We start from the raw sequence: 27,238 nt of genomic DNA, 5'->3' as shown, positions 1-27,238 counted from the left end.
GGTGGTTTGATGTCCGTCCGTTATGTTCCCAGTCCCTATCCCCTTCTTTCTCTGGAACTGCCGTGACTGTCGCCATGGACATCAATGACCTACACCCGCAAGATGACCATGGTCACCGATTCTTTATATGGCATGAATGGCTACAAGTAATTCTATACTCACCTTCGATAATTGCTCCCGACTGATGCGCATCACAGGCGTATGGCCCGTTGACCGCAGAGAATGCGTTCGACTACTTCACCTCAAGCATGTTCTACGATAAGCAGAGCAACAACCAGGTGCTTCGAATGCAAACGATGCACACTGGGATGCCCCTGTTGAACGAAGCTGAGGAACTGAGGTGAGTGCAACTTGGAACCCCGCGTGAACGCGTGAACGGTGCAGTGGCTCACCCGTTCCTCGTCCAGACGATTCACCGGCGTGGAATTTGCGTTGGTCCATGCCGAGCCTCCTTCGCTATTCATAATTCACAAACGCGAGCGGCTCTCTCCGGACGAAGGTGAGCTTTCTGAATCAGAATTTGCACTTGACGGCTAATATAGTAACACTGTCCCAGTTCGACCGCTAGCCGCATATTTTATCGCGAATAACCGGATATACCAGGCCCCTGACATCTATACAGTACTGTCGAACCGATTGGTAGGTCGAGGAATGCTTCGATGAGATAATTCTGCCCATATTCTACTACACAGCTCGCGACACTTCATTCTCTTCAAAATTCTCTCAACATCTTGCGCAGACACCGGCCTGATTACACGCCAAGGACGGGATTTATATGGCCTATCGCGGACCCCTCGATCCCAGATGACTCTAATCCAAAACCTACCGTTGATGCGGACGGAGACCAAGAAATGGGCACAGCGGAGTCAGACTCCCAGAAGGTCACAGGGAAAAAAGCACTCACGGAAGTCTCTGCTGGACCAAAAAAACAACAGAACACGATGCTACTCTTCAACGCCATGCGAACGACAGCAGCGCACTCCAAGGTCACCCCTCCGTCGGTCCCAGCTGCAGCCGAAAACGTGGAGATGGGTACACCCGCGCCATTCCCCGGATTTCGCGCACCCGCCACCCCTGTCACCCCTGCCTCGGACACGATACCGAGCGTCCCCCAGAAAGACTCAGGATTGGCGGAGCAGCCTAAAGGTATTCCTGGCGCCGGGAAAAAGAAGAGAAAGAGTGAGTGAGCACACCGCAAATTCTTACCAGGCAGCACTCATTTCATCTTCGTTAGGAACATTGAACTCACAACCCCAACCCTGATTCCTGGTGCTATCCTTTATACTGGCTCGAGGAGGACCGCCTCAGTAATGATAACAATAGTTAGGCATTCTCAAGGTCATACGTGCGCCCCACGCCGGCTGGGAAAGTTTCGCCTTGGTCCCATATTTATGGTGCGCTGATTCAGTACCCATTTTAAGTTGGCCAATAGCCGGAAGGCTTGTCGTATGAATCAGTATGATAAAACATGTGCACGGTGCCATTCTCGACATTGACAGATAGGATTATACAGCTCTGATAAGATACTAATAGACCCCGCTGTATCATCTCGCCCCGACGCCGGTTAGCTTTCCTGTGAGCCATCCGAGAGGCGTCTGGTTGACACCACGGACACCTAAGCCTCCAACACCGAGTGCAAGGGGATTTGCCGAGGCAAAAGAGTCCTTTCTTGCCTTGGTAGCTTGATGTACTAGGTATTGTAAGATTAACATACGAACATCACGGTACGACTACTTGACCGAACGTACCTGACGCGTCAATCTCCTCGATATTTGTTTCCAATACGAGACCACCTTGTATTATTTCAGCTAAGATGTGGTGGGCCTTAATCGTGGCCGTGAGCGGTCACATCCAACGCGTTATGAGAGACTCGCGAACCTCGTCGAAGTGGAACACAAGATCCAACTCGCAGACGTTTTCGAACGTCCGGTCAAGGGACTCCACAAACACCTAGAAGTTCACCGCTGGTTTAGTCAATTTCAAGAAGCTTACCAGAGTGGTATATTGGATGAATCCTCACCTGAATCAAGTCCAAGATCCCAAGCTCACTTTCCGCCCCATCGACTACAAATACGAAGTGCAGAGTTGCGTAGCTGCGGTATACCACGCGCCATCTCTCGTCGTCTTTCTTCTTGGGTCCCAAGAACGCTTCAAGTTCGGGCGCATCAAGGAAGTTGCATAGTCCTGGCGGGCGAGAGCTGACCAGCGAGAATATCTTCTGGACGAGTGTTTGTGGTGATTGATGCAGAGGTGTATAGAACTTGGTCAGTCGGGCAACTCCCGAAGTATTGACTAAATGGATGGGCAGCAATTCGGCTATTAGCAATGGCACCAAGTCTACTGAGATGTACAGCTTACAGATGAGCACGCCATGGATCATTTTGCAGCTTAACGTCTAATGTTCATTGGAAACTTTGACTAGTGCGAAGCGGTATCCAGCACGTGGCCCAATTGGGACCACGTAAATTCTAATAACAAATCTAACATACAGACTGTAGACAATGCACTGGTATCTCATTTCCTGAGTACATATATTGAATATTCACGCATCTGAGGAAGGTTAAGCTCTGGGTAGTGACAATCAAAGTGGGACACTCACAGTACGATGTACCAACAAGCATTGACGACAAGCTCTGGAGTTGATCTTCGTCAAACGCTAACTGATCTTTATGCCAAGTATCCTGAGTAAGGAAGTTAGTCTATGATCAGAAGTAACAATCACGATGAGAATTACCTGGTGAGTCTGTGGACGAAACATGAGGAAGTCAGCGGTCACACGATGGATAAAGGGTAATATTAGACTGACCTTCTTGAATTCTGACGCGCACTGTCGAATTGTAGTTGAGATAGGAGGAGGGTCGGTAGAATGTGGAGCCAGTACTATGGGGACGGCATGAAGTGAAGAAAGAATAGGAAAGCAATTATGAATGACCTTCTGCCAAGGGAGGCATCCAAGACTCCACCGAGTATGGGAAACTCTCAATTAGGGCACATACTCCAAGGATAGCTGAGTGGAGAGTTCGAAGAGAATCTGCAAATTCAGGGCTCTGTCTATCAGGTAGCTTGATCTTCCTGATTTGCCGAATGAAGCGATTCTGCAAGTACCAGTGTTCATTTGTGCAATGACCACACCGTGAGCGAAGACGAACCTTGAGCGGCACAATACTCTGCCGTTGAGAACAGCGCACTATTCCTGATAGAGCCTTTGATGCCATGCCTCGGACTTCTACGTTTTCATCTGCCAGACATGCAAGCAAACAATCCATGATCTTCGAGACATTCTCGAAGGAAATCGACAATAGATTCCGGTAGAAGAATACGACCATTGCGGGAAGGGCATGGAGGCGGATTCGCCACGACTGCGCAAGATGTCAGTCCCAAAAGCTGTTCGAGGGTGCGTACACTCACTGCGGATGACTTGATAGCATCAACGAAGTAGTTCAGTATAACTTCCACATACTCGGACGGGGGCGTAATCGCCGATATCACATAAAGCACAGCAGTACTATAGCGTTGTAGATCAGGACTATCACTGAGCTCAGCCATGCGCAGTATCTCAGGCCTTTGAGAATGTTGATATATGTGAGCCTTCTGTGACGTAGATTCGAGGGTATGACTCACAATAAGCGAATGGCGTATGGGAAGATCAAGGATGCCTGAGCACCATGCGCAGAGGTCCATATCCACTGAAGAACTATATGACTCGTTGATGTGATGCTCTCTGCTATCACTGATAAGAAGCTTACGAGTCAATCCAACTTTGTCGTACTGCGCGAAAAGTATCAGAATTGATTGTTTACTGCAGACGTTTGGGCGACTTACTTGTGATTGGCTCACACGCGGCGGAGGGAAGCGTTCTGTCCGCCATTGAGGCATTTTGTCCACGATGGCATTAAAGGCTACTGCGTAAGTGGGTTGTCTATGCTTTATTTAGCTAGCACTAAGAACGAAACTTGGTCAACTTACCGGATTTGCAATGGATCCTTTGAGGTCTGACAAGCCTGCAAGAATGCCTGAGTCGAAGGGTAGCAAGGCTCCCATAAATTGCGATTCATCATGTGTAGCTGCTCCGCAATGTATGCTCTGATCTGCAATGCTCTGTTAGTAAAGAACACGGCATGAAGGCAATCAGCATACCTCAGCATATCCGATGTCTAGATTGTCCATGAATAGAGTAATGTATTTATCTGACAACGAGTTGAAACGGGAACCCAAACAATCAACAATTGCTGAGAAGAGCGTTATTTGTTTCGTCACTGGGTCATTTCAATGTTAGGTAGTATTTCGTCGAAACAGGAGGACACCCACTCTCAAATGCTGATTCGCGACTGAAATCCAAAGGTTGATCGAGGACCCATTTTATCAACGGCGTACTTCGTCGGGGATCTCGGTCCTGTAATTGGTACTAAAGAGACACTTAAGCACCAGCGCGACAGTATGTCTCGTCAACATACGCTAAAAAGGGACTCCCAGAGGACCAACGTATCTGGTTTGATCTGAGCGTAAATTCTATCTAAGCGAGACATGAACCAGGTCCAAAGGCGATCACTGGATGAAGGGAGCCAGTGTTTAGATCCTGGTAAAGACATGAGGACCTTTGCTTGAACGTTCAGATGGGTAGGAAACACGTACCTCGCAAGAGGCCGGCAAGGAATTCCACTCCCGCTCGCTGTTTGAAGCGATCCGGGTCGAAGATCAGTGGTTCAATGACATCCAGGAGACCATCGAGGCATTCACGTTCCAACATTATGGCTACCTGGAGGTGAGCATGGGCGAGAGGGGACAGCGCGACACCGTACCCAAAGCTTTGATGAGCGTCACATTTTCTATACGCAACTCTGTAATACCGCTTGTCCTGCCCGACTCCTGACCCCAAAGCGTTGCTAGATTAACGAAGAATTTACCCTCCACCACCACGGCCCTCGTCGCATCAAGGCACGGCTGGCAGTCGGCGCTCCACAAAAGGGGGGACGAGTTCCCTGTGGTGATAGCATATCCCTTTACACTGGGCGTCCACGAGACAAAGCCGGTGGGGACTCTGTCGACAAGGATCTCACTAAACGACAGTTAGGTCGGACCGATTGCAAGGGGTGAAACGTCTCGCCTTCCTTGGCCTCGCAAAGGTTGGTCTAAGCCGGCAAGGAATGCTTGCGGGTCTTTGATGAGCACCGTTCTCCGTAAGGGACTCGACCAGTTGTCTGTCCACAATTCTTCATTAGACTTAGAATAAGTTCGGATCTTCACCATTGCCAACATCTTGTTGACCGCCCTACGGAGCATGTTAGGTTTAAGGTTATGTTATGATCTAAAACAACATGCCGTACCTCTGGGCGGTGGCCCTAATGGATGGCTGAGGGTTCGTGCAGAGCTCCATGAAAACTTTGGCCAGGTCGGCCGAGGTGGGAACATCTCGACGCACAAGACCAACTAGAAATCTAAGAGCCATTTGCACGTATCTCCACTTGAGATCCAAAGTGTCAGTGGATACCACACACGGTGCCACACCACGACACTTACATGCGTTTGAGGGCTCAACACCACATTGAGGATCGAAGTGACCTGAAAACACCGTCAAATGAATGAAAACACCCGAAGCTAATGCAACCTACGGTGCTTTGATACAACACCGCTCGTTTAGCAACCCGGATGGAGGATTTAGCCGTCGCTTCCGATAGAAGTTGTTGATTCACAAAAGAAGCAGAAAACTCAGCAGCTAACTCGAGGAGCACGTCATTCAGGCGTGGAGTATTGAGCGTGTATGCCTCGGTGTGAAATGCCTCTTCGGAAAGGTGTGCTAATAATTCCTGAGACAGGCTACTAACTAGCTTCTGCACGGAGGGCTATGATTCATGTTGAGTTAATATTTAGCCGTATGACAAAGGGTGCACAACACCTTCTCCTCGTGTTGGCATTCAAGCAAGGTTAGCAGATGCTTTTGGCGATACTTGTAGTCTGCGTGAAATGAGTGTGAGGGCCTATAGGAGGATTACGACACTAACCAGCCAGAGAGTAGGCAGCTGGCAATGTACGTCAGTGAGTTCGCCATCAAAAGGTGGAGTCATCATACCAATGCCTTTGTTACCAAGAACGTAGAGGGCTCCTTTCATGCGGTCAGGATCATTGCCCTTAGCGAGTGCGTTGAATAGATGGGGTAGAATCATTCTTGTAGAACGAACGTAGTACTAATACGAGTAGATGTCAGTCGCAGCATTTCGTGTTGCAGATCCGTTAACCTACGCCGCAGACATTATGAAGCACGGACTGTGCTTGGCTGAGAAGTCAATCAGGTCAAACGAAGAATATTCTTGTGCGACTAGACGCACCGGCGGATTCTGGTATACGGTGATAGAGAAAGTTCGACAAGCTCTTCAATAAGACCATTGTCTACAGACGACCGTTTCCGATAGAGCGAGTGCATGTATACTCGGCCACTATGGTAAACTTGTGCTCGCTTCACGAAGACAAGCCTGGAATTTTCTTTCTGCTTCGGCCAAGTGCGGTGAAGGCTGGACATAGATTTAGAACATGTAGTGATAGATGACGTAATGGGCACTTACTCTCTTGCCTGGGAGTAACTTGTAGAAAGGGATTCGTAGGTACCTCTGGTTAGGCCATAATCAAGCAGGTAAGAATCGATAGCTTTGACGACGCCGATGACTGCATCCGTATGATCTTCGCCTTCTGTTCTCTGACGCAAAGCAGATGAGGCTTTCTTAATAATGGTGGCGAAGCGCCCTCTAAGCGCAGAGACATGTCGATATCGAGGATCCTTAGGATCCGTTAGGACAAACCCTGCGTTCAAGGATAGAGGCGTCATGGAAAGTTCCATTGATTCGACCTCATCGTATAAGCCAGAGTTTGCAACCTCTTTCTGGCCCTCCTCGAGGAGTGTAGGTAGGCCGTTCCACATAGCTTTGCATGCATGGAGGTACCTGTATACAGTTGGCGTTAGGATCAGTGCGAAAGATGCGTAAATTCCCATACCGGCAGAAGTCATTGCGCTCGATGCTATCCCAACGTGGTGCGCTGTCGATAAGCACTTCGACTTTGTCCATAGCGGGGGAGAGGACCGTATCCAAAATTTCAATGGCGAAGGCGATCTCCTCGGGAGAAGGGACTAGACGGACATGAAGCTACAGACAAGAATGACGCGGACCTTTAACATACCATGCCATTCTATGCGCACTTCGTTAGCTTCGTATAGTTTGCCCCAACTCTTGTAATGTTCCGTGTCAAAGTCTGCGTCAGAGTTTAGAGGGAAGTGATAGCTTCAGTAATGGCAATGAACGTACTTTGGTCTTCCCACTCGTCTGTATTGATGAATCGGCTGTTCAGAGGATAGGTGCCAACTAAAGTATGCAAAGAACGCATTATAAGACGTCCAACTCCACTGTAGCCCCTTTCGCCTTTGGTCTTGTCGACGAGAAGCGCGAAGAGCTGGAGGATTCGAGGCTTATAGCGTAACAACTAAAAGACAGGAGGATGAAGGTTAGTAACTTCTAATTGTTATGCAGACGACCTTACTAACCTCTGGTCCTCCGTACCCGAGACAGCCACGGAGGATTGTCAAGTCTGAGAGTGAGATCAATATATAAGGTGTGCTGCACGGTCGAATATTCGCTCACTCCAATGGAAAGTAGTATCGGATGGTACCGCGGTGTGACTTGAAGTCGTGCGAACACTCGAGGCGCCATGCTTCAACTCTTCTTCAATCTGCATATTACAATGCGAAAAGAATTTGGCTATTGTCTCCTTCGGTTTTACCCGTGCTAAACAGGCAACGAGTTGACCGAACGCCCTTACAGCATTGGACTTCGCGTTGGTGGTCGCGTAGTTATAAACGAGATTCAAGACGAGATCGAACAGCTTGTCGGAGAGGTGGAGGCACACGACGTCGAGCATGCTCTTGATGGATTTCAGGACGCTTTCTTCTTGCTTGCCGCCAGTGGTATTCCTTCTACCACCTTCTTCGGGGAGGTTTTCGAAGAGAGCAAAGACGCGGCGGAAGAGGGATGCGACCCAGTCTGTCAAAAGGCCGTAAGCAACGTGGTCGCGGTTGAGTAGTGAAACGGCGACATACCGGCAAAGCCAGCGGTGCTATCGATAGTCAAAGACCTTTCCTCGCTTCTGCTCAACTTCTGCACCTCGCCTATGTCGACCCCATCTGGGAGCGGAGGGGCATCCGCATCGATCTCCATCGCATCTGCCGGATCCTCACTGTCTACAGGTAGGCCAGAGTGATAGGAAAGTTCTCCAATCCTGACATGCTGAACGGCTGAAATGATGAACATAGTAGCACACACTGTCTTGACTGGGTCGTTCTGAAGAAAATGAGCATCAATATGCGCGAACTGTCACGGTGGCTAGTTGACCGACCAAGTCAATGCCTGGAATGCATAGTTCGAGAAGGGGTACGAGGTGCTTCTGACCGCCCAACCAAACGCGCTCCTTTGTAAGAGGGACGCAAATCCCAGAAAGCATCCCTAGAACAGCTGTCGTCCTATGAGTCTCGTTGACCACTTCGAGGCCGCCATAGGCGCGCTCGAGTAACTCAGGCATGATTAAATCTGGATCGAGCAAAGCCATTGTGCGCAACGAGCCTTGCGCATATGACGCAGCGACGGGGTCCTTCGAGAACATGGCGATGAGTGCTGGCGTGCGGAGAATTCTGACGAAGTTCCTTCGGATGGCAGGCGTCAAACGTTGTGCCTCAAGGGAGTATTAGCTACAAACGCGAGAACAGAAATACACACGCCTACCCGTGGTATGATGCAAGACGGCTGTTCTTCCTCCTTTACCCTTCGTATGAATTCGGCAGTCAAACGATGCAGGAAAGTTGTTAACTAACAAGGTACATAAGCCTCAGGATCCATTAAAAATGAACCCAACCTACTGAGAGTGACCAAGCCCCAGAGTTGGAGGGATGGAAAAAGGACTCGGTGCACGTAATCAACTTCTCCAAGGAGTCTAGGGCCTTGGATCCTGCTAAATACCCGATTGCATGAGAAGGCAATGATCGACTGTCGCCAGCGGGGGTCGCAGAGGCGGTAGTACGTTCAGGCCCATCCACTGACATAGAGTAGACGATGATCTTCGCAAGAGCGCCTGCATAAATGTTCAGATTTGAAGCACAAAGAGAAATGATTGGCCGTACTTTGTCGATTCACAGACTTCTTGATGCGTAATGACTGCATGTCACCGTGTATATCTGCCATAGCGCTTGTGTTAGATCCCTGTGTGAGCATATTAATAGGTGATCTGGTTTATCTTCATAAAAGGTAAAGTTACTCCAATGGCACCGACGGGAACATCTTGGGTATACTGGTTAGACCTGTTCGACGAGTAAGGAGGATGGACAAACTCATTGATCCTAAACCTTTGCCTATCAGGGTAGTCCATTCACTCTCTGACCAGATCCCAACATCCCTCCACTCAGCACCATCTTTCTTCGCCGTGCCTGCGATGTGCTCCTCCGAAAGGTCTCCCGCCAATTCAATGAGCCTATCGTCTACCGTGAACGAATTAAAGGCCTCCCAGAGAACGAAGATTGTTGGAAGGTAGAGGTCCACACGACCAGGCGGTAAAAAAGATGTCATTACAGGGACCATAGTCATTATCGACTGAGAAGAATCATTAGGATTTTCCCAGCGTCGAGGCCAAAAATACATACCTCTTTGGTAATCCTTGGTACAAATGTGGAGAGCATCTCTGGTATTTCGGTGACAGGGTAGTATCCCTTACATTGCTCAGCAACATATAGAAGAATATTGACCACGTTTCGACTAATTATTGGGCGTAAGTGCCATAGATAAGAGTACGCAGGGATGGTGAGCTCACGTGGGTTCTTGAATGCGTTTCTTTGGCCAAAGCTCCTTCTGAAGGGCATCCCATAGAGGCTTCCACGGCAGCTCAAGGTCAGTGGACTCCAATTTGCGCGTCACCCCTGATTTATTCGCCAGTAGCCGAGAAAGCATATCCGCCCAGCTTCGAATGACACGGCTTTCAATCCCGGGTAATATACATAGTTCGTAATACAATCGCACGAGCTTTGCCCTTGTCGACTTGGGCAGGGGATAACGCATCAAAAGCCAGCTATACAAGATGCATGACGAACCGATTACATGGCAAACAAAGCAACAACGACGTACCATTGCAACATGCCATCCCAAGTCGTCAAGACGAGCCAATTTTGAGCTTTGGCAGAGACAAATATCTTGCCCACGATCTCTTCCAGACGCGTCTGCATATATTCGACCGATTCGCATTCGTACGGCAGCGCATTCAAGTATGTCTGGAGCGTCGCACGTTGTTTGTCCATATCTGACAACCCGGCCTGATCGTCCAGTGAGGTAGGGAAGTCGTCGTCCTCCATGGTGGGGTACGAAGGGCCAACCTGCGCGAAGGAAAGATCTATGCCAAGCGCCTCTGAGGCGGCTTTCAGTAGTGATTCGAAGTCCATTATGTGTGATGAAGGCCTACTGATGAAGATGCAGCTATATAAGCTACTTTCCAGAGATGACGCGTCCTTGACCTGAGTCACGATACTCACTTTGTGAATAATCCGTTTGATATTCTGCGCAGTGGATCAGTGATCTTGAAGAAAGGACGCGTCACGGTAGTGAACGGTATAGATCTAAACGCCACGTGCCAACATCGGCATATCACCCCGCTTTAGGAAACCTTCGTTACTTGCAATATGTCGTTCAATTTCCTGAGGCCCTTCGTTCGACAAGCTGCAGGCTGCAAACGGCGCACCTTCTTCACATCGTCAGCGCGGAATGCCCCAACGAATTTCGCTCGGGCAACGCGAATTAGGCCCCTTCTCTGCGGAGCGGGCCTCTTCGCCACTGCGTTTGCGTTGCAGCCCAAGGTCCATTTAGATACTGAAAGCCAGGTGCCAGAGCCTCCGAAGACAGTGGAAACTACAAGTAGGTCTCTAATTTATGTTGCTGGAGACCCTTACACTTACCACCCGTTTCTAGCCGACCCCGCGACCGGGATTCAGTTCCCTAACTCCCTTCAAGTGCCTTCTAAAATCAAGCTACCAGAACTCACTCTCCTAGGAGTAGGAGTTAGAACAGTCTCATTTCTTGGAATCAAAGTATACTCTGTTGGATTTTACGCAGACTTAGAAAACCCAGATCTCAAGGTCAATGTCTTTCTTGGTATTACTCAGGAGACAAATCAACCAACACATCCATAGATCCCTAAGGACCTTGATCCAGAGCAGAAAGCAGAGCACATCGTCCGAAATACGGCATGCGTAGTACGAATTGGTAATGGCATTGTATCACATTACTTGCTCAGCAAAAGTAACTTATATTCCATTCAGTTCCTACCAGAAACACTAACTACACACATCTTCGGGACGCCTTCATGAGGTCACTACAAGCCAGAATGGTCACTGGACGTCAGAACGGAAGCATATCGGAGGAAGTAGAAGTGGCCGCGGGCTCCCCCCTGCGAAAGTTGAAGTCCCTCTTCCCAAATTCAGCGTTAACCAAGAACACGCCGCTGGACGTCTTCCTTTCGGCACCTACCCCTGGTCGTCCCCGCGCACTCGTATTCCGCGATATGGGTGCTATAGAGAACGACTGGGTAGCCACGGAGCTGGTACTCCACTACTTTACAGGGGAAGGACCCAGCCCTCCGGTATGTCCTCCGTCTTAATTTATTAACGAGATTATATCACGACTAATTGTCCCTATCAGCTCAAGAAGGCAGTGCTGGAACGCCTGAGTTCCCTAGAAAAATGACATGTATTTATAGGATAGAATCGCGGCTTGACTCTGCTGGAAATATACACTGCTTTCAAATCATGGTCGCTTGAACATTTGTCGCAAAGGCCCCACCGATATATCCCCGGCTATATCGAGTCCCCACACTCACGCTTGATTGATTGTAAGGACCCCCTTCTCACTACTCACCATGGCCGAGTACAAATATCTTAGCCGTTCGTCTGTTCTTATTAACAGTGGCTCGTCTACTTATTATAGCCCGCAACAGCCGAGCAAGTGGATAAGTTTCTTGAGGACGGGTACATTGTGATCAAGAATGCTTTTACGAAGGAGAAAGCCGCTGAATGGACTAAATCTATGTGGACTCGCCTAGGCATCGATCCTGACGATAAGACTACGTGGTACAAGGAAAGAATCCACATGCCTTGGCACAAAAGAGAGCAAGTGGCCAAGTTTGCGCCTAAGGTATGGGACATTGTTATCTGAGGCGTCTCCAGCCATCACCCAATTATCCAGGCCTGGGGTGCCATCGTTGATCTATTAGGTGGCGAAGACAGAATCGACGAAGAAAGTAGCGCCTGGGGCGATAGCTTTATCGTCAACCTCGGTACCGATGCCTTAGAACAAGCGAAAGAAGACAAGCGTCCAACCGATCTTGATAACTGGCATGTCGATGGCGATTTCTTCGTTAGTATAGCCAGTGGTATCTGCCATCATCGATAATCGTTTTAACTTCTACCAGGTTCATTTCCTTGACTCTCCCGAGCAAGGTCTCCTTGTAATTCCGATTTTCTCTGACATACAACCTCGCGGCGGCGGGACTTTCATCTGCACAGATGGTTTGGACAAGATAGCCAAGTACTTGTCCGAGCACCCAGAGGGTGTTCTGCCCACTGGCTTATCGTTCACCCCATCCACGACGAAATACAGCACCGGAGAATACGACCAAGATCCCCACTATTGGTCGCACCTGAAGGAAATCAAAACGTGTAACAAGTTCATCGAGATGACAGGAGAGATTGGAGATGTTGTGTTACTTCACCCGTTGATGATGCACTCCGCGTCGAAGAACTACCTGCGAATCCCAAGAGTCATCACTAACCCTCCCGTCTCTCTCAAGGAGCCGTTCAACTTTGCTCGGGAAAGTCCTAACGAATACAGCCTTGTAGAGAGGAAGACTCTCAAGGCCCTCGGCGTAGAGCGACTCGAGTTCAAGCCAACAACAGAGAGAAGGAGGATCGTGCCGAAGCGAGTCCTCGACCAGAACAAGATGCTTGAAGAAGAGAAAAGACGGTTAGCGGCAACTCCTATGCAGCACTAGCTATATTTTTTCAAACGGCTGTATTTCCGAGCTAAATTGAGACTTCCTGTAGAAGAACTACGGGGACTACCGCTGACAACCGGTTAGGGGCTTAGATCACGCTGCCTCAATCGACCCTGCTAAACGCGACCGATCACATGATTGCAAATGTGATCAACAAAGACGCGTATTTCGGAGATTAGAAATTGTATAAAAGGGGTGGACTCGCGTTCCACTGAATTTGCATCCTCTTGCTTTCTGACCACCACCTCACAAGTACATTCAAGCAAATCGCCTAAGCATATCAGACTACCAATGGCCCGCACCAAGCAAACCGCCCGCAAATCTACTGGAGGTACATCCGTTCTCGAGCAAGTATCTTCTTCATGAATTCTAAAGTATCCTGTCTCTAGGCAAAGCGCCCCGTAAGCAACTAGCTGCGAAGTCAGCCCGCAAGACCGCCACCGCTGTACGTCCCCCTGCATCCCCAGCGACGGCGGCTTTTGCTTACTCTCATTTAATAGAATGCCACTGGTGGTGTCAAGAAGCCCCATCGCTTCAGACCAGGAACAGTAGCCCTTCGTGAAATCAGGCGGTACCAGAAGTCCACTGAGCTCCTCATCCGCAAGCTGCCCTTCCAGCGCCTCGTCCGTGAAATTGCTCAGGATTTCAAGGTTCGTGAAGCCTCCGGACCGACATTGGCGTCATACTGATCCACCCTTGCCTATTTTGTAGACTGATCTTCGTTTCCAATCATCCGCCGTCATGGCCCTCCAAGAAGCTGCCGAGGCGTATCTTGTGTCGCTGTTTGAAGACACCAACCTTGCCGCCATCCACGCTAAGCGTGTAACCATTCAACCCAAGGATCTTGCTTTGGCCCGACGCCTTAGAGGCGAGAGGTCTTGAGTCCGTTTATATGGCTCCTGCCTTCATGTTTGGTTGATCACTGTGCCAGTATTATTTATGTCTGTACAATTACCTATGTGTCATGCAGTAATGTTTAGGGGAAATGAACATGATTCCGTACTCGGACTCACTGTCTGTATAAGTGGAGCAGTATAACGCGCATCGCGTTGTGGCACAATACCGTGTTGTTGTCGCTTGTTTGGGTTTTCAGCTCGCTTCATTTGGAATATGGGGTAAGCCAATCTCACCCAGTACCATGAACATATCCTTCCTCCATACCTGTCCTCATTTTGCGAGGTCAAGCGGCATTCGAGCCACGAAATGGTTGTCGGGTGCTTTCGCTAGCAGACATTACGCGACCCACCGTGATCCTACAATTGCTTCTTCACCGCTTTCCCAGTCGCTCGACACAGGACGACGGAGTACATCTCGACTCGAGTCTGCGGGCCCGTTTCAACTCGGAGTCTCGCCAAATCGTGGACAGCCCGCCAAGAAATGGTCTGAGCTCAGTGCCGGAGGCAAAGGTGCGTCCCCTCGAGTTTTCGTTCTTGAATCATTCTTCACAGCCTAACACCGTTTTAGTCATACGCACAGGTGCTCGCACGACGAATCTGACCGTGATTTTGCTCGGAGCCGGGTTCTCGGCCTTGCTGGTCTACTCCTTAACTACTGAGCTCTTTTCGAAGAACTCACCAACGGTGCTGTACGGTGATGCTTGCAAACGAATCACGGCTTCTCCTCAGGTTTGACTTCCCTTTTCCCATCACGATCGAATGTTGTAAAATTGAATGTTGCACAGGTCGCAAAATATATGAACGGTCCATTCACCTTCCACAATAACCCGCCCTCGGCTATCCGTCCTCGGCACCGCAATCGACATGTCTCGTCCCAAATTATGGTTGACTCAACAGGCCGAGAACACATGATCATGAACTTTTACATACAGGGCAAGCCACCGGGTTCACAGCATACATCTGACGAATCATACTTTGACTCGATGTCAACTTGGAGCAAGGAGACTCTTGAGTCATTCTCAAAGATGACAACAGATGATGGTATCGTTTGGGTGAAAGACACAGCTGCGGACATATCGGAACGAGCTAAGAGACTTTTCAAATATCTGAGCGGCTCGCCTATGCCTCCACCGCCGTTACCTACTCCATCACTGTCACCCGAGGGAAAGGATATGTCCAGAAGGCAGGATAGCGGGGTATGGAGTCTAACGGGGATGTTCTCCTCTCTGAAAGGCACGAAATCAGCATATTCTGAGGCCGCTACATCCGAACCAGACGGCAGAATATGGACCGAGGGCGAAGTACACGCTGATTTGATCAAGGTATGCATCTTCATCTGAGGCAAACAGCATCCCACTGATAGCTATTGACATCATCACCAGAATAACGATGGTTACTTCGTGTTCCGCTATCTGTTGATCGACATCCCGAGTGAGTTTACATGTACATCCGTCAGAGCCATGAAACTTATGACGAATCAGGTTCGCGGTCCAGGGACTCGGTACGCGTTTTCGTTGAGCGCGCCCCGACTGTGAGGATAGACGAGCCGGTCATACGATGGAATTCATAGGACATTATCATCATCATCATCCCCTTCACACTTAGTGTAATGTATCATGATTTGTTAACTGACGAGATCTGCCGCGCCAATTACATTATTTGTAGGGTATGGAAAGTGCTGGACGTAGAGGTGAATTGGATTGAATTTGTAGTATGCCAGGTTAATCGCCAAACAGTTTCTGAACGCGTTTGAGTACGGAGTCCTTCGAAGGATCTGGAAATGCACGTCGTGATTGCTCGGATACAATGATTTTGGGAGTCCCTGCCACAGCTCACCGTAAGGATGGTCCTTTGAAGGAATCTCCAATAATGCTGGGAATGCTTGCTGGTATTTGTCTACAGTAGGTCGTATCTTCTCAGCGACCTGTTAATCAAGGTCAGCGGTGGAAAGAGGTCTCAAATGGATCCAACAGACATGTTGGTTGATCAGGAGGATGGCGATGTCTTTCCGTTCGGTGAACTCCTGGAACGCAGCTTCAATCGTGGACACTTGAGTTTCTGATAACAACCAGGCTACATTTGGATCGGTCATCTGCGAGTGATTCTGAACAACGTACTAGCGTCCACGATCAAGAAATTCTTCTTCTGCTGCTCGTTTATGTGGCCAACGCCCGCTAGCAGTAGGCCCGTGATGGAGTCCTGGGCAGCAATTCATTCAAGGAAACCCAACAAGGCATCCCGTAGAGACTCTCACCTCGTCTCCGATGACCGCTATCAGATTCCGTTCCTTCGCACTTGTCGCCATGAGCGGTGACGGAGGAGAGAAACAAAAAAGGCAATCTCAGGATGCTAGCTCTGATCCAAGTCTAGTCAGGGGTTGGAACTTTGCAGGCTTCTCCACATTTGTGCACTCGCAAAGTTCTGCCCTCTACACGACAGAGAGAAAGTATACGATGGATATTTTTAATCGCCCCCCAACGATCTCGGACGATACTTTGCAGTACACGCTCTACCCTCCCGCCGAGCTTGCGGACCATGTTTCTGTGACCTCTTTTGCAGCATGCATCCCATCCTTCGTAGAAACTCTGCTTCCGCCCAGTTTTATCTGGCACAAGGATTCATTCGAACTCAGGGCAGTCCCCGATCCTGACGTCGCGAACCGATGGCGTCTGAAGGGCAGGATGCGCGTCGGAGACTGCGTTGACGATGAGTGGTGTGTAGTTTGGCTATTCAAAGAGATCAGTGCGAAGTGGGATCTAGCAATTAGGTCAGTCATTTTCCCCACAATGTATTTCACTGTCTGATGGAGGGTCTCATAGCGTCTTTGATTCTGATGGTGAATTCCTGCTAATTGAAGCAGCTGAAGGCCTGCCGAAATGGGTAACCCCAGGCAACTCAGAAAACAGGGTGCGCCCCCTCTCTTTCGATGGTAAGATGCATAATGGATTTACGCGTATGACTATACAGGTCTGGATCTACGGCTCACGCCTTCATCTTATTCCTCTCTCACACATCTCCCCGCCTTTTAGACCGCGCAAGCGCAGACGTTCGCACGACAGGGACGACGAGGGGACCGCAGGCATTGCTGGAAGCGATGATGAAGGGTGGATCGCCGTCGAAGATGCGCTCAAGTTGATCTTTGACCGTAACGTCAATACCCTAGCACCTCCAGAGGTTGAGAGACTTGTCTGGAAAAGGATATCAAGGTGAGTTCCCTCTGCTCTACCGTTCAGTAAGAAGAATCTAATGCAACGCAGTTATCCAGCCGCAGCCAAGAACCATATGCATACGACAAAGGCGTGGATACCTGTAGACATTGCTAGAGCTCTTTCTGTTGATGCGTCCCTCGTTCAGAAGGCGGTAGAAGCTTTCTATACCAGAGACGCTACGCAGTTGCGTGTAAGCATTGATTGTTTTCCTCGTAGTCTCCCTAATAACCTGCCCTACAGGCTGCACACAAAATGAGCCGCTTCCCTCCAGAATCCTCGGTGCTCACTTTGGTGAAAATGACTCGAACGGCATATGCCCAGCTAGTGGGACAAAAATTCTATCCACCGAAAATATTCGGTCGGTGGAACGAGAAGGAAGGGACACCGGAACGAAGGTGGCGCGAGGTCGGCATGAAACTGGTAAGGTTTTCGACTGCTCAGGTGGATCTACATTCCTCATTTTGCGTTAGGCCTGCGGTTTCGAAATGCTCTACCAGGAGACTAAGAAAATTCTTCCGTTTGATGATTCTTCGGTAAGATCTCGCAGAACCCAGAGAACGAAGTACTCAAGGTTTGCGTCAGGTCGAAGCGTATAAGTCAACGTTGGATGGCAACCCGGCCTACATGAAGTACATCGACAACCTCAAGAATAGCTCGTACTTCAGAGGCGAAGCAAAAGGCTCGGCGCTGTGGAAAGAACTTGAGAAGAAGGCTGCCGATGTCTACGTCCTGACATTCCGATTAGAGTACGTCCACGTTTCCTTGAAACGTGTCCATACATAAATCCTGACTACCAACAGGCCCTCCAGGCCGACCTTCGCTTCTTCTTTGACAAAAGCCCTATCGCAGTCATCGGACACGGTGCCAGCTGTACAATCAGGCGAAGATCTAGATGACTGGCTGATTATCGACTCGGATAGCTTTGATCAGATACTTGAGCGTTCCATGAGTGGCAACAAGGCCAAGGATGACACCGCTATGGATGTCGATTCAGGTGGCATTACCGCCGAAGATCAACTAGCAAACGAACAAGCGGCGAAATTACGTAGTCTAGCCACGAGGGTGGAGGAATTTGTCGAGGGCCAAGGCGACCTCGAGGGAGCTCGCTTTGCAGAGTATGTTGTCGATTTGCTCCCTTGACCATCCACTAACAATAACCTCTCCATCCGCTCGGTTACAGCGAGGCATCCGATGACGAAGAATTCAGCGATGGAATGCCGTCAACTGACTCGGGTGATTCTGACGATGAATCCGATATTAACGTTAATGATCGCAGCGATAAAGTCAGAGATACGGATAATCGTGAAGATGCTGCACACAGGCAGGCTGCGATGGATAATCTGGTACCTGGGATCCTTCCTTCGGAATACGGAAAAATGCCAGCGTCCTTTCATAGCAACTCACAGAGGGTCGCGCGGGCATCGCATGATGGAGATACAGAGGGAGATACGGACCCACGGGGTGCTGCAGGACGGACGCCGGAAGGCAGGCAGACGGTAGGCGACGATAACATCGACAAGCTTGATGCGGATTCGCGTATGGACAAGGGTGCTACCGGCCAAGCTTCCGTGTCTTCTAGCGAGAAGCCCATACGACAACCTATCATACCTCGCGACCAGTACGATGGGGTCGTAGATTCGGATGATGAAACCGACGAAGAGGAAGAAGAGGAAGATGAAGAGGATCAGCCGCAGCTGGTGGGCGACATCGAAGTCGACATGGACGAGGAGGAAGAGGAGTTCCTCGAATTCGCTAGACAAACCCTAGGAATCAACGATGAACAATGGGAGAGTATAATTAAGGATAGGACTGATCGGGGCGGTAAGCCATTTCCATCCTCAGACAGCCTCGCTCTGATATAGTTCTAGCCTTCGTTCCCACCAGCGCGAGAGATTTACCGACCGTTAATAAATCGAGTCAGACGACCCCCCGGACTGTGAAGGAGGGGAATGGAAGGACGTCAACCTCGGAACAGCGCCCAAACTCGAAGCTCGACTCCTTCGACGCTGTAATGCAGGCGCTCGACGTAGAACTTTCTCGCTCCGGCAATAAATCAACCGCATTGCCTCCTAGACAGCACACAGCAGCTGAAAAGGGGAAAGGAAAGGAGCGTACTGAATTCTCGCCAGCGTCTGGGCTTGATAAAATAATGGAAGGCGCCGAAAGCGAGTATGAGAATGAAGACATCGAGAAGGCGATGGAAGCGGAACTCAAGGCTGCCCTAGAAAAAGAGGGTGATGGCGAGGGAGATGGTGACTCTGAAGGCGACGGTGGCATGGACTACAATTTAATCAAGAATTTCTTGGAGAGCTTCAAGAGTCAGGCGGGGCTCTCGGGCCCTGTGGGGAATCTCGCGGGGCGACTACAGCATGGGTGGCTGCCCAGGGACGAGACATAGTAAATTTATTCCATTGTAATGAGTACAATATATTCCCAATCTAAACAAGTGTCAGTGGCCATCGTCAGAAGCGCATGAGTATAATCAACATCTATCGATGGAACAGGTGCCTCATGTCTTCCATCAGCATGTTGTCCAGAAGACATGAGGCATAAGAGTTGTTGAGATGTGACTAGGGGAGTGACTAGGGGAGTGGTGGAACGGAAGCAAAATGTTCAGGGGTTTCCATCACACATAAGCTTCAATACCTGGCGCAGAAACACTAGAAAATGTTGTACAGGAAGTGGCATTGTTGGCAAAGATTTCCCGTCAAAACATCACGGCGGAGCCGTATGGCAGAGCGAGGCTGTACGATTTGTGCGCAAAGTCAGTTGTTTTGATTTCGCCCTTGATTGTAACGTCCAAAAAAGGCAAGGGACAATTCTGGCGTTTCGCACTTTAGGCTGGGGTTGAGCTTGTTCGCATCCAACCACCTTGACCTCCCTTCTCATCTTAATTGCAGTTGGTCGTCGTCGCCAACGTCGAGCACGACCAGCACCTTACAAGTCTCAGTTACGACCTGCGAGCGCAGGCATCTGGATTGCCATAGACGCCCAGGAATTAATTATTTGGAAAAGGCCGCGAGAAGGGCACGTTGTCTGGAGATCAAAAACCTTGAAGTGTGCCTCCCCTTCGCCTCGCCTCCTTCCTTCTTTCTAACATCATCTTTAGGACCCCATTTCTGTCAGCTCAACCATAATCCTCACGACCTCCTCACGTCTTTTTATACTTACCCATCTGGCTGCTTGAACGGCTCTCGGACGCCCCCAACTTCTCTGGGCTCCTCATTGAAATCGTCAAGCCTGTATCTAGCAACGGAACCGACAGATAATTGCCTTCTTGGTGAGTGATGTTGCCGCAGCTTCTCCTCGTTGCAATTCATCCGACGAACATGCGGCGCTAGGTTTAAATGCACGACATTGTCACGAAATCTTTAACAACGACCAGCAACTTGCACCCATCGTCCGACGAATCGACCCCAACCCTCACAAAGCAGCGGAAGAATACGGACCCTCGTTGGTCTCAGCCCCAGGAACTACCTAACATTAATACAGAAGTACTAGAGGTACGTTCCGCCTGTCTGTCAGACCCATATGCGAGTTGTCGACATCTCTCTTATTACTCTTATTACTGCAGAATTGGCAAATGAGGCTCCCAAACGACCACACGCCTATCCAATCGTCTGCACCGCGCAGGCCAACACCAGCAGGAGGTCTCCAAAAGCGCAGCTACCCCACCCGCCCCGACTCTGAGGCATCCATTCAGATGGACAAATCTGCCCCCGCTTCGAACAACCGTTGGCTGTCCAATGGCAATGGACAATTTGTTGACTCGGATGCGACGAACTGGGACCTCTCCGACAGTCTCGTCAAGTTGAACATCGGAGACGTCAGTGGTGCCGATGACCACGTTCACGGGCAGATGTCAACACCACCCAAATCGACGATAGGGTCATCAGCTGTAGTCCCGCTAAGTGAAACTAGTCCGCTCGAAACGTCTTCCAATCCAAGCATCGACTCTTCTCCTCATCCCTCCGATCATCAAATCAGCATCTCCCACTCCCGTGGTTCATCAACAGACTCGACCGTTTCGAGTTCCCACGAGTCGACTATGTCGGGAGTAGGCAATACGCTTCTGGCGCCCGCTCATGTCTCTGCAAAGTCCGGGGCAGACACAAAGGAACGTCCCCACTCATTTAGTGGCGGCCTATCGGCTGCAGACCTTCGCCGCCTTCAGCAAGCGGGTGAAGTTGACGACCATTTCTCGCAGCAGCAACAATGGCCGGGAGCTGCTTACCGCGACAGCGGAGCGGTCAACGACAGACAGTACGAACAGCTACCGTATCCTACGCTGGTTCATCCCAGCGCAATAAATCGCCCTCAGCCACTCCAGCCACCTTTCGATTACCAATTAGCCCAATCGCAGGACAACTTTGCCTCAGTTCACAACCGTGACGACCTTCAGATTGATTACGCTTTGCAACAAAGAAACTACAATCCGATCCAACCGTCTGTGTTGGGCGGTCATGCTGCTGCTTATGCACCTCCTCGCCCAGCAAATCTGCAATCGCTTCCTTATCGCCAGACTCACCGCGGCTTCAACCAACCCGGACTGATGCCCAGCCCATCGTTCCCTACGCACACAACACACCTTTCATTAGGGAATACGCAACAGCTTTACGACATGATGATCCCCCCTCACGATCCTGCAGTGGCGCGCGTCCAACAGCAGCACAACGTCTTCCGTGCTACTCATCATCACTCAGCGTCGGACCCATCTGCTATCAGAGATGCCGCCGTTTTGGCTGCTTTGGGAGGCAACATGCAAGGGTTCCCCTTCCCCGCTGGTATGGCACCTCCAGCTACAATGGGGATGTATCCGAACCAATATTACGGAGCTCAAGATGCTTACCAACGCAACGATCTCGCAACGGCCCAGGCTCTGGTTGCTGCCAGGCTTCAGTCTCAATATACTGGTCCTTATTCAGTCCTACCTCCCGCCGTAGAGCCGGCTTTATCGAGCCCCGCCTCTCCGAGCAATGCATCAGGTGGACCGAGCGCCAACAACAGGAAATTGGGATTGTACAAGACGGAGCTTTGCCGTAGCTGGGAAGAAAAGGGTTCTTGTAGGTATGGCACAAAGTGCCAGTTTGCGCACGGCGAAGACGAGATTCGTCTCGTATCCAGACACCCGAAGGTTGGTGATTTTATTGAGATTTACTGCATCTATAACGCTGAGTTTAACCTCTTCTCATAGTACAAGACTGAAATTTGTCGAGTAAGCCTTCATTCAATTGGCCTGACAATGTCTGCCCATACTGACTTACGATACTTAGACGTTCTGGGTATCTGGCTCTTGTCCATATGGCAAGCGTTGCTGCTTCATACACACGGAAGTTCCAAACAACCAGACCGGTGCCGCGGGCGGCACTCCCACCGCCGATTCTGGACAGCAGCCCTCTCGTCCAGACGGCCGGGAACGTTCGGCCAGTACTAACAGCGATCCCAACGATGGATCGGTGTCACTTCTTGCCCGTCTCACTGCGAAGCGCAGCCAAGAGAACAACAATCCTTCTACTCCAGTAGAAATGAACCCGCCCAGCAACCTCCAGTACTCTCGTCCCCCAACAGGTAGCCTGCGTGTGGACACGACGCAGCTCGACGGTCCGTCGCTGTCGAAGCAGAACAAATCCGCTTATCCGACATTCACGAGCAACGGGATTCTCATGCCCGCTGGTGACCACTCCGGTAACAAGAGCCCTGCGCCCGTGACTGCAGGACCTGATCTGGGACGCCATAACCTCGCCTCGAGGCTTGAGATTGTGGGCTACCCTCATGTAAGTTCCTGGTTTCAATTCAATCAAATGGAATTATGTTACTGACAGCGTCTGTAGCAGTTGCGCGGGGGCATCAAAGCTGTGTCGAACAGTTCAAGCGTACGACGCTCGCTGGGTGGCAGCGATGTCGATGGCAGTTTCAGTCCTTCCCCTCCCATCTCAGGCGGACAGTCCTCTTTCGGGCTTGCCTCCGCCGTCGAGCCATCGACCGGCAGCAGCCACCCTTCTCGCATCGGCGGTCACGTCCGCGCTGGCAGCGCCGGAAACTGGGGGGTTTGGTCATCCTCCGACCTCGCTGTGGGCTCCTCTAGACTCAACGAAAAGGCATGGGCATGATCATTTCTAATCCAACAACGGAGTTGCACAAGCGGATACTTCCTTTCATTCACTACATTCTCGACCTTCCTGCAATCCATGTTCTTTTGCTTTCCCCTTTTCTTATTACCTTGCATTAACGAATTTATTCACTTTCTGCATTTTCTTGGCCAGTCCATTTGCTACAAGCCTGTCCTCGCATTCCCTTGCTGTCTTACTCCCAAGCATATCATCCTGTGATTGATCGCCCCCGCTCTGTCTTGCGTACCAAAATCTAGTACTCGGAGCTCTATGTTTCCCCCATCTCTTCTCACAATTACTGTCTCCACTCACGATGCGCACTCTCCGACATTAGGTCCTTCGTCTGCATTGCATTTACGAACATCACCCGCATATGTTTTTATTGATCTCACTCAATATAGTTCTTGTACATTGCATATCTACCCCCACTGATTGTCTCTATACACCGGATGTCCGATAATCAATCTGTAGTTCATTCGCTGATGAAGTAAAGGATCTCAGTGAGGCATTATATTATCCATAAACACTAGAGTACGTACACGACAGGTAGAAAGAGAGAAAGAAAAGAGGACAATATCACTCGAGAGAATGTCCAATTCCAAGGTCCTGTAGTTCCTTGCGGAAGCTACCCATCCGACATATCGCATAGCCCAGATAATCGAACTCGGGCTCTGTCACGTTGTTGCGAAGATCCTCTTCCGCCTGGACTATGCCCCATACCGCCCACATGCCATGGGAAGCTGGACTCCAAGCTCGAACCTGGTTCTCGACCTTAGCTATCTCGTTCGCAGCCCCGGGTGGGGTGATCAGGGGGTGCCCAGCGAATGTCGAGTGCTGCAGATAGGAAGCGTAGAAGTTCCGACGTTCTTCTGGGGTAGGGTACTTCGAAGGATCGAGGATATGTGGTGTCGAGGAATGGTAATTGGCTGTCCACTCGTGGAAGTGGTTCGCAATATCGAAGGCTGCAGGGTTTGGAGAAGCGTACTCAAAGTCGACGACAATAATCTAAGCGATTGGACAATTGGTTAGCCATGGTAAGGAGGGAACGAGGGTAGAAACGTACCTGACGATGCCCCGGGAGTCCTTCTTTGGGCTTTGCTAACCTGAGTAGATTGCCGTATTGCGCGTCATTATGAGCGAATACTCGTCTACTACCACCGTTAAGGTCCTCTACGGCGGAGAGCCAGTGCATGTATCGCTGCCATTCTACACAGAATCGCTCTATGTCTAGCTCAGTGCGAACATCTTCGGGCATGTTGGGGAGTGCGAGGACGTTTCTAGCTGGGCCCACCCACTTTTGGACGTTTCGCTTCACGCCTATCTCCCATCCTTTGCCTTCACCTCGGTTCTTGGGCGAGGTGCCTTCAAGGAGCTCGATATCGACTGAATGAAGTTCAGCCATGCGAGCTGCTATCCACCCACTTACAGTGGGATCCTTCATTTCGTCCGCAGTGAGGGTGGTGGAGTCAAAATATTCTTCCAGGCGCCCATTCTCAAACGTCCCATACACACGAGGCCCAAAGTGATAGCGGGAGGAGAGGATGTGGAGCGTCTGGAGCTCCTTGGGTCGCGAAATCAGGGCACCTGAAGATGCACCATAAATTCGTAGCAGCATTATTCGGATGTGGGCTACTGTAGGACATGATACGAAGAAGACTGCGTTCGTCAAGGAACCTGAGACTTTCCGGATCTGCACTTTGTCTGCTGTGATATCTGGGTTCGTCCATGATGGAGCTTGGAGCGAACGAAATAGTTGTAGCAGCTCTTCGGCAAAGGCTGGTGCCTTGTAGCGTCTAATATTAACGAATAACGCAATCAGTGACGGGAAGCTTAGGTATGGATAAACCCAGACCATGCTCAGAATCGTCTGTAGGCAAGTCAGTTTGCGGGGGTTTTGCCATTGGCAGTATTTGAATTTGAGACGAGAAACAATGGCTCACCTGGCATCAAGCTTCATGGGGACGTGACGCAATTCCTCTTCCTTAACAACTTCTGCCGGCTCCTCCGACAATAAAATTGACGACGAAGATGCAACATTCGTTATCATCTCGGTCAAACTTGATATCGAGCTCGTCGAAAGGCGTCTTTCAAGCATATTCAGCGAGGGACTCCTGCTGGAGGCCATGGAGATGCTTGGGGAAATGACGGGCGACGTTTCAACCATTTTGCTCAAAAGGTTCGAATTTGCTGGGGTGGTTGAGATAAAGGACTGGGAAACGAAACGGTGCGCTGAACGAAGAACTTTATATTCTGTTCGGAGCTTGCTTATCATATGAGAGAGGACCGATAACGCGGCCAAGAGATGATGGTGGTCAGTGTGGAAGGAGCAAAATGCGCTCGACACTCTGGTCGTGTGCCGCTTTGGCTGTGCATCGCTCCAGGTTCCAACTGGGTCATACCAAGCCAAAGTCCTCATAGGGGCCAAATTTCATCAGGCAGCGCGCCGCAGAGCACAACGATAACGATAAATATTATTCCATTGAGGCTGATAACCGCCTGCGCCATTCTGAAGGACAGTGATGGGCATTTCATCTGGGTGGGACGGTTCCCTGCAAGACCCTTAGATATAAACAACTGCAAATGTTAGCGATAACACGAAGTAAATCATTCACTTCGTCGTTCAACTTGCCAGAAGAACTCGAGTTTCTACCGTCAAGTTCGCATGAGGGGTCGGGTGATGAACCATGGGGGCTAGCTTGAGTCGGATGTGGAACCCCCCTGCCGTCACTGCTTCTAGACGCACGGCTTTTGTTCGACTACTAACTCTCAGATGATAGATCACGAACCTGCCCCATTGTCGAACGGACTTACGGTGCAATTCCAAGGAGCTACAATCACCCCGGAGGCCATCTCAGGCTGCTCGCAGCCGTCCCCTAGGTACGGTTTTGTCCCTGCAGCTGTATGTATGAGGCTTTGCTGACGCTCAGTCAACCTCTCCATTCTTATGCTATCCTGTTTTGGAACAGCCGTAAAGGCCCTCAGCAGGCAAACAACCAGGCAAGGCCAGCAGAGGGAACAATGCTCACGATCTTGCGACGGGATCTAATCCCATTTCTTGAAGGCCCATGCAACAAGTTGCGACGTTCTCCTGGGTATGCTGGCACAAAATACGAGGACGTTATGACATAAAACACACTGTAAGTGAAAGATGCCGAGAGATCGGATGCAATAGTGGTTCTTCGACGTAGTGGACCCTACCACATTCAAGGTTAAGTTTATATCTTGCTCTCAAGTGGGTGCGTATTTACAGGTGACGCACCCCGGAATAGCGCCTAATCAGCTGTTGCGAAAGCAATCACACCTGGCTGATCATAGAAGACATACATCAGGAACAATCCAGACTAACCACATTCTGCATTGTGCTGATCAAAGTCTCGCAGGCCGATATCTTCAATGCGCCTCATCTCCCAGCGATGATCGTTAACGCGTACGTAAATCGACTGTCCGTTTTGTTCCTGATGCTAGCCGCTCAGCATGCCGCAATCACTTGCCATTGCCTCGAGTCTGTCACAAGACGTAGATTTCGATAGGTGCAGCCGTATTTTCCTCCGTGGAAGTCTATCTAATTCCATCGACTATTCTACACTAGGTCATATGGCGTTGTCGGGTAAGATATCTGTCCAAACACTATGTGCTATCTCGTCGTCTTGGCCTGTAGCGAGGGACTGTAAAGACCTAAATGGCAAGGCCTGTTCTGCCGCTCAGGTTTGATGAAAACTCGGAGTTAAAGCCTGCAGAGACTGCAGAAATATGGCAACTTTGACCATGCACAGCTGAGTCCTGGTCGATTTGCTATCTCCGGTACCGTCTTCTTTGGCCTGTACTCGGCGCAGCGTGCTGGTCATGAGATAGTCCGGAGGTAGAGGGCCGCCTTGACCCACTGACCGCACTCAAACAGCCCTTCATTAATGGTGAAGTAGGTGGCACCAATTTAATCTCATCGTATTTCAGATTGATATTC

The 27,238-nt window shown here is 50.1% G+C and overlaps 10 protein-coding genes across 10 annotated transcripts; 7 read left to right on the top strand and 3 right to left on the bottom strand.

The window, feature by feature from the left end:
- Positions 1 to 74: 74 nt before the first annotated feature.
- MED6 (Mediator of RNA polymerase II transcription subunit 6) lies at positions 75 to 1,187 on the top strand (the record flags this gene model as incomplete). The annotated part of the gene is made up of 5 exons (XM_036773557.1): positions 75 to 146; positions 198 to 340; positions 408 to 499; positions 557 to 639; positions 693 to 1,187. The coding sequence occupies 5 exons, from the start codon at positions 75 to 77 to the stop codon at positions 1,185 to 1,187; spliced, it is 885 nt and encodes a 294-aa protein (XP_036635030.1).
- A 357-nt stretch (positions 1,188 to 1,544) lies between these two features.
- Positions 1,545 to 10,459, bottom strand: PC9H_003964 (uncharacterized protein; the record flags this gene model as incomplete). Its single annotated transcript, XM_036773556.1, has 42 exons — positions 1,545 to 1,690; positions 1,749 to 1,824; positions 1,879 to 1,950; positions 2,021 to 2,292; positions 2,600 to 2,699; positions 2,807 to 2,880; positions 2,933 to 3,095; positions 3,150 to 3,359; positions 3,409 to 3,562; positions 3,622 to 3,694; positions 3,747 to 3,768; positions 3,823 to 3,919; positions 3,967 to 4,088; positions 4,138 to 4,256; positions 4,309 to 4,405; positions 4,455 to 4,576; positions 4,633 to 4,752; positions 4,800 to 5,052; positions 5,098 to 5,269; positions 5,325 to 5,461; positions 5,518 to 5,559; positions 5,610 to 5,840; positions 5,894 to 5,952; positions 6,000 to 6,017; positions 6,068 to 6,182; positions 6,238 to 6,271; positions 6,324 to 6,506; positions 6,558 to 6,932; positions 6,985 to 7,117; positions 7,168 to 7,239; positions 7,293 to 7,467; positions 7,529 to 7,572; positions 7,626 to 8,024; positions 8,081 to 8,321; positions 8,377 to 8,709; positions 8,760 to 8,843; positions 8,894 to 9,105; positions 9,155 to 9,258; positions 9,358 to 9,620; positions 9,671 to 9,782; positions 9,838 to 10,092; positions 10,149 to 10,459. 42 exons carry the CDS (start codon positions 10,457 to 10,459, stop codon positions 1,545 to 1,547), a joined length of 6,396 nt encoding a protein of 2,131 aa, XP_036635029.1.
- Positions 10,460 to 10,696: 237 nt separating this feature from the next.
- PC9H_003963 (uncharacterized protein) lies at positions 10,697 to 11,756 on the top strand (the record flags this gene model as incomplete). The annotated part of the gene is made up of 4 exons (XM_036773555.1): positions 10,697 to 11,149; positions 11,204 to 11,276; positions 11,333 to 11,652; positions 11,712 to 11,756. 4 exons carry the CDS (start codon positions 10,697 to 10,699, stop codon positions 11,754 to 11,756), a joined length of 891 nt encoding a protein of 296 aa, XP_036635028.1.
- Positions 11,757 to 11,928: 172 nt separating this feature from the next.
- On the top strand, positions 11,929 to 13,059 carry PC9H_003962 (uncharacterized protein; the record flags this gene model as incomplete). The annotated part of the gene is made up of 4 exons (XM_036773554.1): positions 11,929 to 11,953; positions 12,007 to 12,203; positions 12,255 to 12,425; positions 12,481 to 13,059. 4 exons carry the CDS (start codon positions 11,929 to 11,931, stop codon positions 13,057 to 13,059), a joined length of 972 nt encoding a protein of 323 aa, XP_036635027.1.
- A 294-nt stretch (positions 13,060 to 13,353) lies between these two features.
- Positions 13,354 to 13,944, top strand: HHT1_2 (histone H3.1; the record flags this gene model as incomplete). Its single annotated transcript, XM_036773553.1, has 4 exons — positions 13,354 to 13,393; positions 13,452 to 13,507; positions 13,563 to 13,712; positions 13,774 to 13,944. 4 exons carry the CDS (start codon positions 13,354 to 13,356, stop codon positions 13,942 to 13,944), a joined length of 417 nt encoding a protein of 138 aa, XP_036635026.1.
- Positions 13,945 to 14,200: 256 nt separating this feature from the next.
- Positions 14,201 to 15,528, top strand: PC9H_003960 (uncharacterized protein; the record flags this gene model as incomplete). Its single annotated transcript, XM_036773552.1, has 5 exons — positions 14,201 to 14,468; positions 14,527 to 14,687; positions 14,744 to 15,280; positions 15,341 to 15,389; positions 15,440 to 15,528. The coding sequence occupies 5 exons, from the start codon at positions 14,201 to 14,203 to the stop codon at positions 15,526 to 15,528; spliced, it is 1,104 nt and encodes a 367-aa protein (XP_036635025.1).
- A 151-nt stretch (positions 15,529 to 15,679) lies between these two features.
- Positions 15,680 to 16,263, bottom strand: VMA7 (H(+)-transporting V1 sector ATPase subunit F; the record flags this gene model as incomplete). The annotated part of the gene is made up of 5 exons (XM_036773551.1): positions 15,680 to 15,732; positions 15,795 to 15,882; positions 15,934 to 16,016; positions 16,076 to 16,157; positions 16,213 to 16,263. The coding sequence occupies 5 exons, from the start codon at positions 16,261 to 16,263 to the stop codon at positions 15,680 to 15,682; spliced, it is 357 nt and encodes a 118-aa protein (XP_036635024.1).
- A 148-nt stretch (positions 16,264 to 16,411) lies between these two features.
- PC9H_003958 (uncharacterized protein) lies at positions 16,412 to 19,565 on the top strand (the record flags this gene model as incomplete). The annotated part of the gene is made up of 12 exons (XM_036773550.1): positions 16,412 to 16,725; positions 16,778 to 16,865; positions 16,926 to 17,164; positions 17,216 to 17,357; positions 17,408 to 17,587; positions 17,638 to 17,684; positions 17,731 to 17,913; positions 17,968 to 18,282; positions 18,348 to 18,386; positions 18,444 to 18,663; positions 18,754 to 18,988; positions 19,036 to 19,565. The coding sequence occupies 12 exons, from the start codon at positions 16,412 to 16,414 to the stop codon at positions 19,563 to 19,565; spliced, it is 2,532 nt and encodes an 843-aa protein (XP_036635023.1).
- Positions 19,566 to 20,514: 949 nt separating this feature from the next.
- Positions 20,515 to 23,277, top strand: PC9H_003957 (uncharacterized protein; the record flags this gene model as incomplete). The annotated part of the gene is made up of 5 exons (XM_036773549.1): positions 20,515 to 20,670; positions 20,742 to 22,301; positions 22,362 to 22,382; positions 22,441 to 22,941; positions 22,999 to 23,277. The coding sequence occupies 5 exons, from the start codon at positions 20,515 to 20,517 to the stop codon at positions 23,275 to 23,277; spliced, it is 2,517 nt and encodes an 838-aa protein (XP_036635022.1).
- A 576-nt stretch (positions 23,278 to 23,853) lies between these two features.
- On the bottom strand, positions 23,854 to 25,402 carry PC9H_003956 (uncharacterized protein; the record flags this gene model as incomplete). Its single annotated transcript, XM_036773548.1, has 3 exons — positions 23,854 to 24,282; positions 24,341 to 25,070; positions 25,218 to 25,402. 3 exons carry the CDS (start codon positions 25,400 to 25,402, stop codon positions 23,854 to 23,856), a joined length of 1,344 nt encoding a protein of 447 aa, XP_036635021.1.
- Positions 25,403 to 27,238: the final 1,836 nt, after the last annotated feature.

This window comes from Pleurotus ostreatus (assembly GCF_014466165.1).
Source record: "Pleurotus ostreatus strain PC9 chromosome Unknown scaffold_2, whole genome shotgun sequence".
Taxonomy (NCBI): Eukaryota; Fungi; Basidiomycota; class Agaricomycetes; order Agaricales; family Pleurotaceae; genus Pleurotus; species Pleurotus ostreatus.
This window is presented reverse-complemented; position numbering and strand designations above follow the sequence as displayed.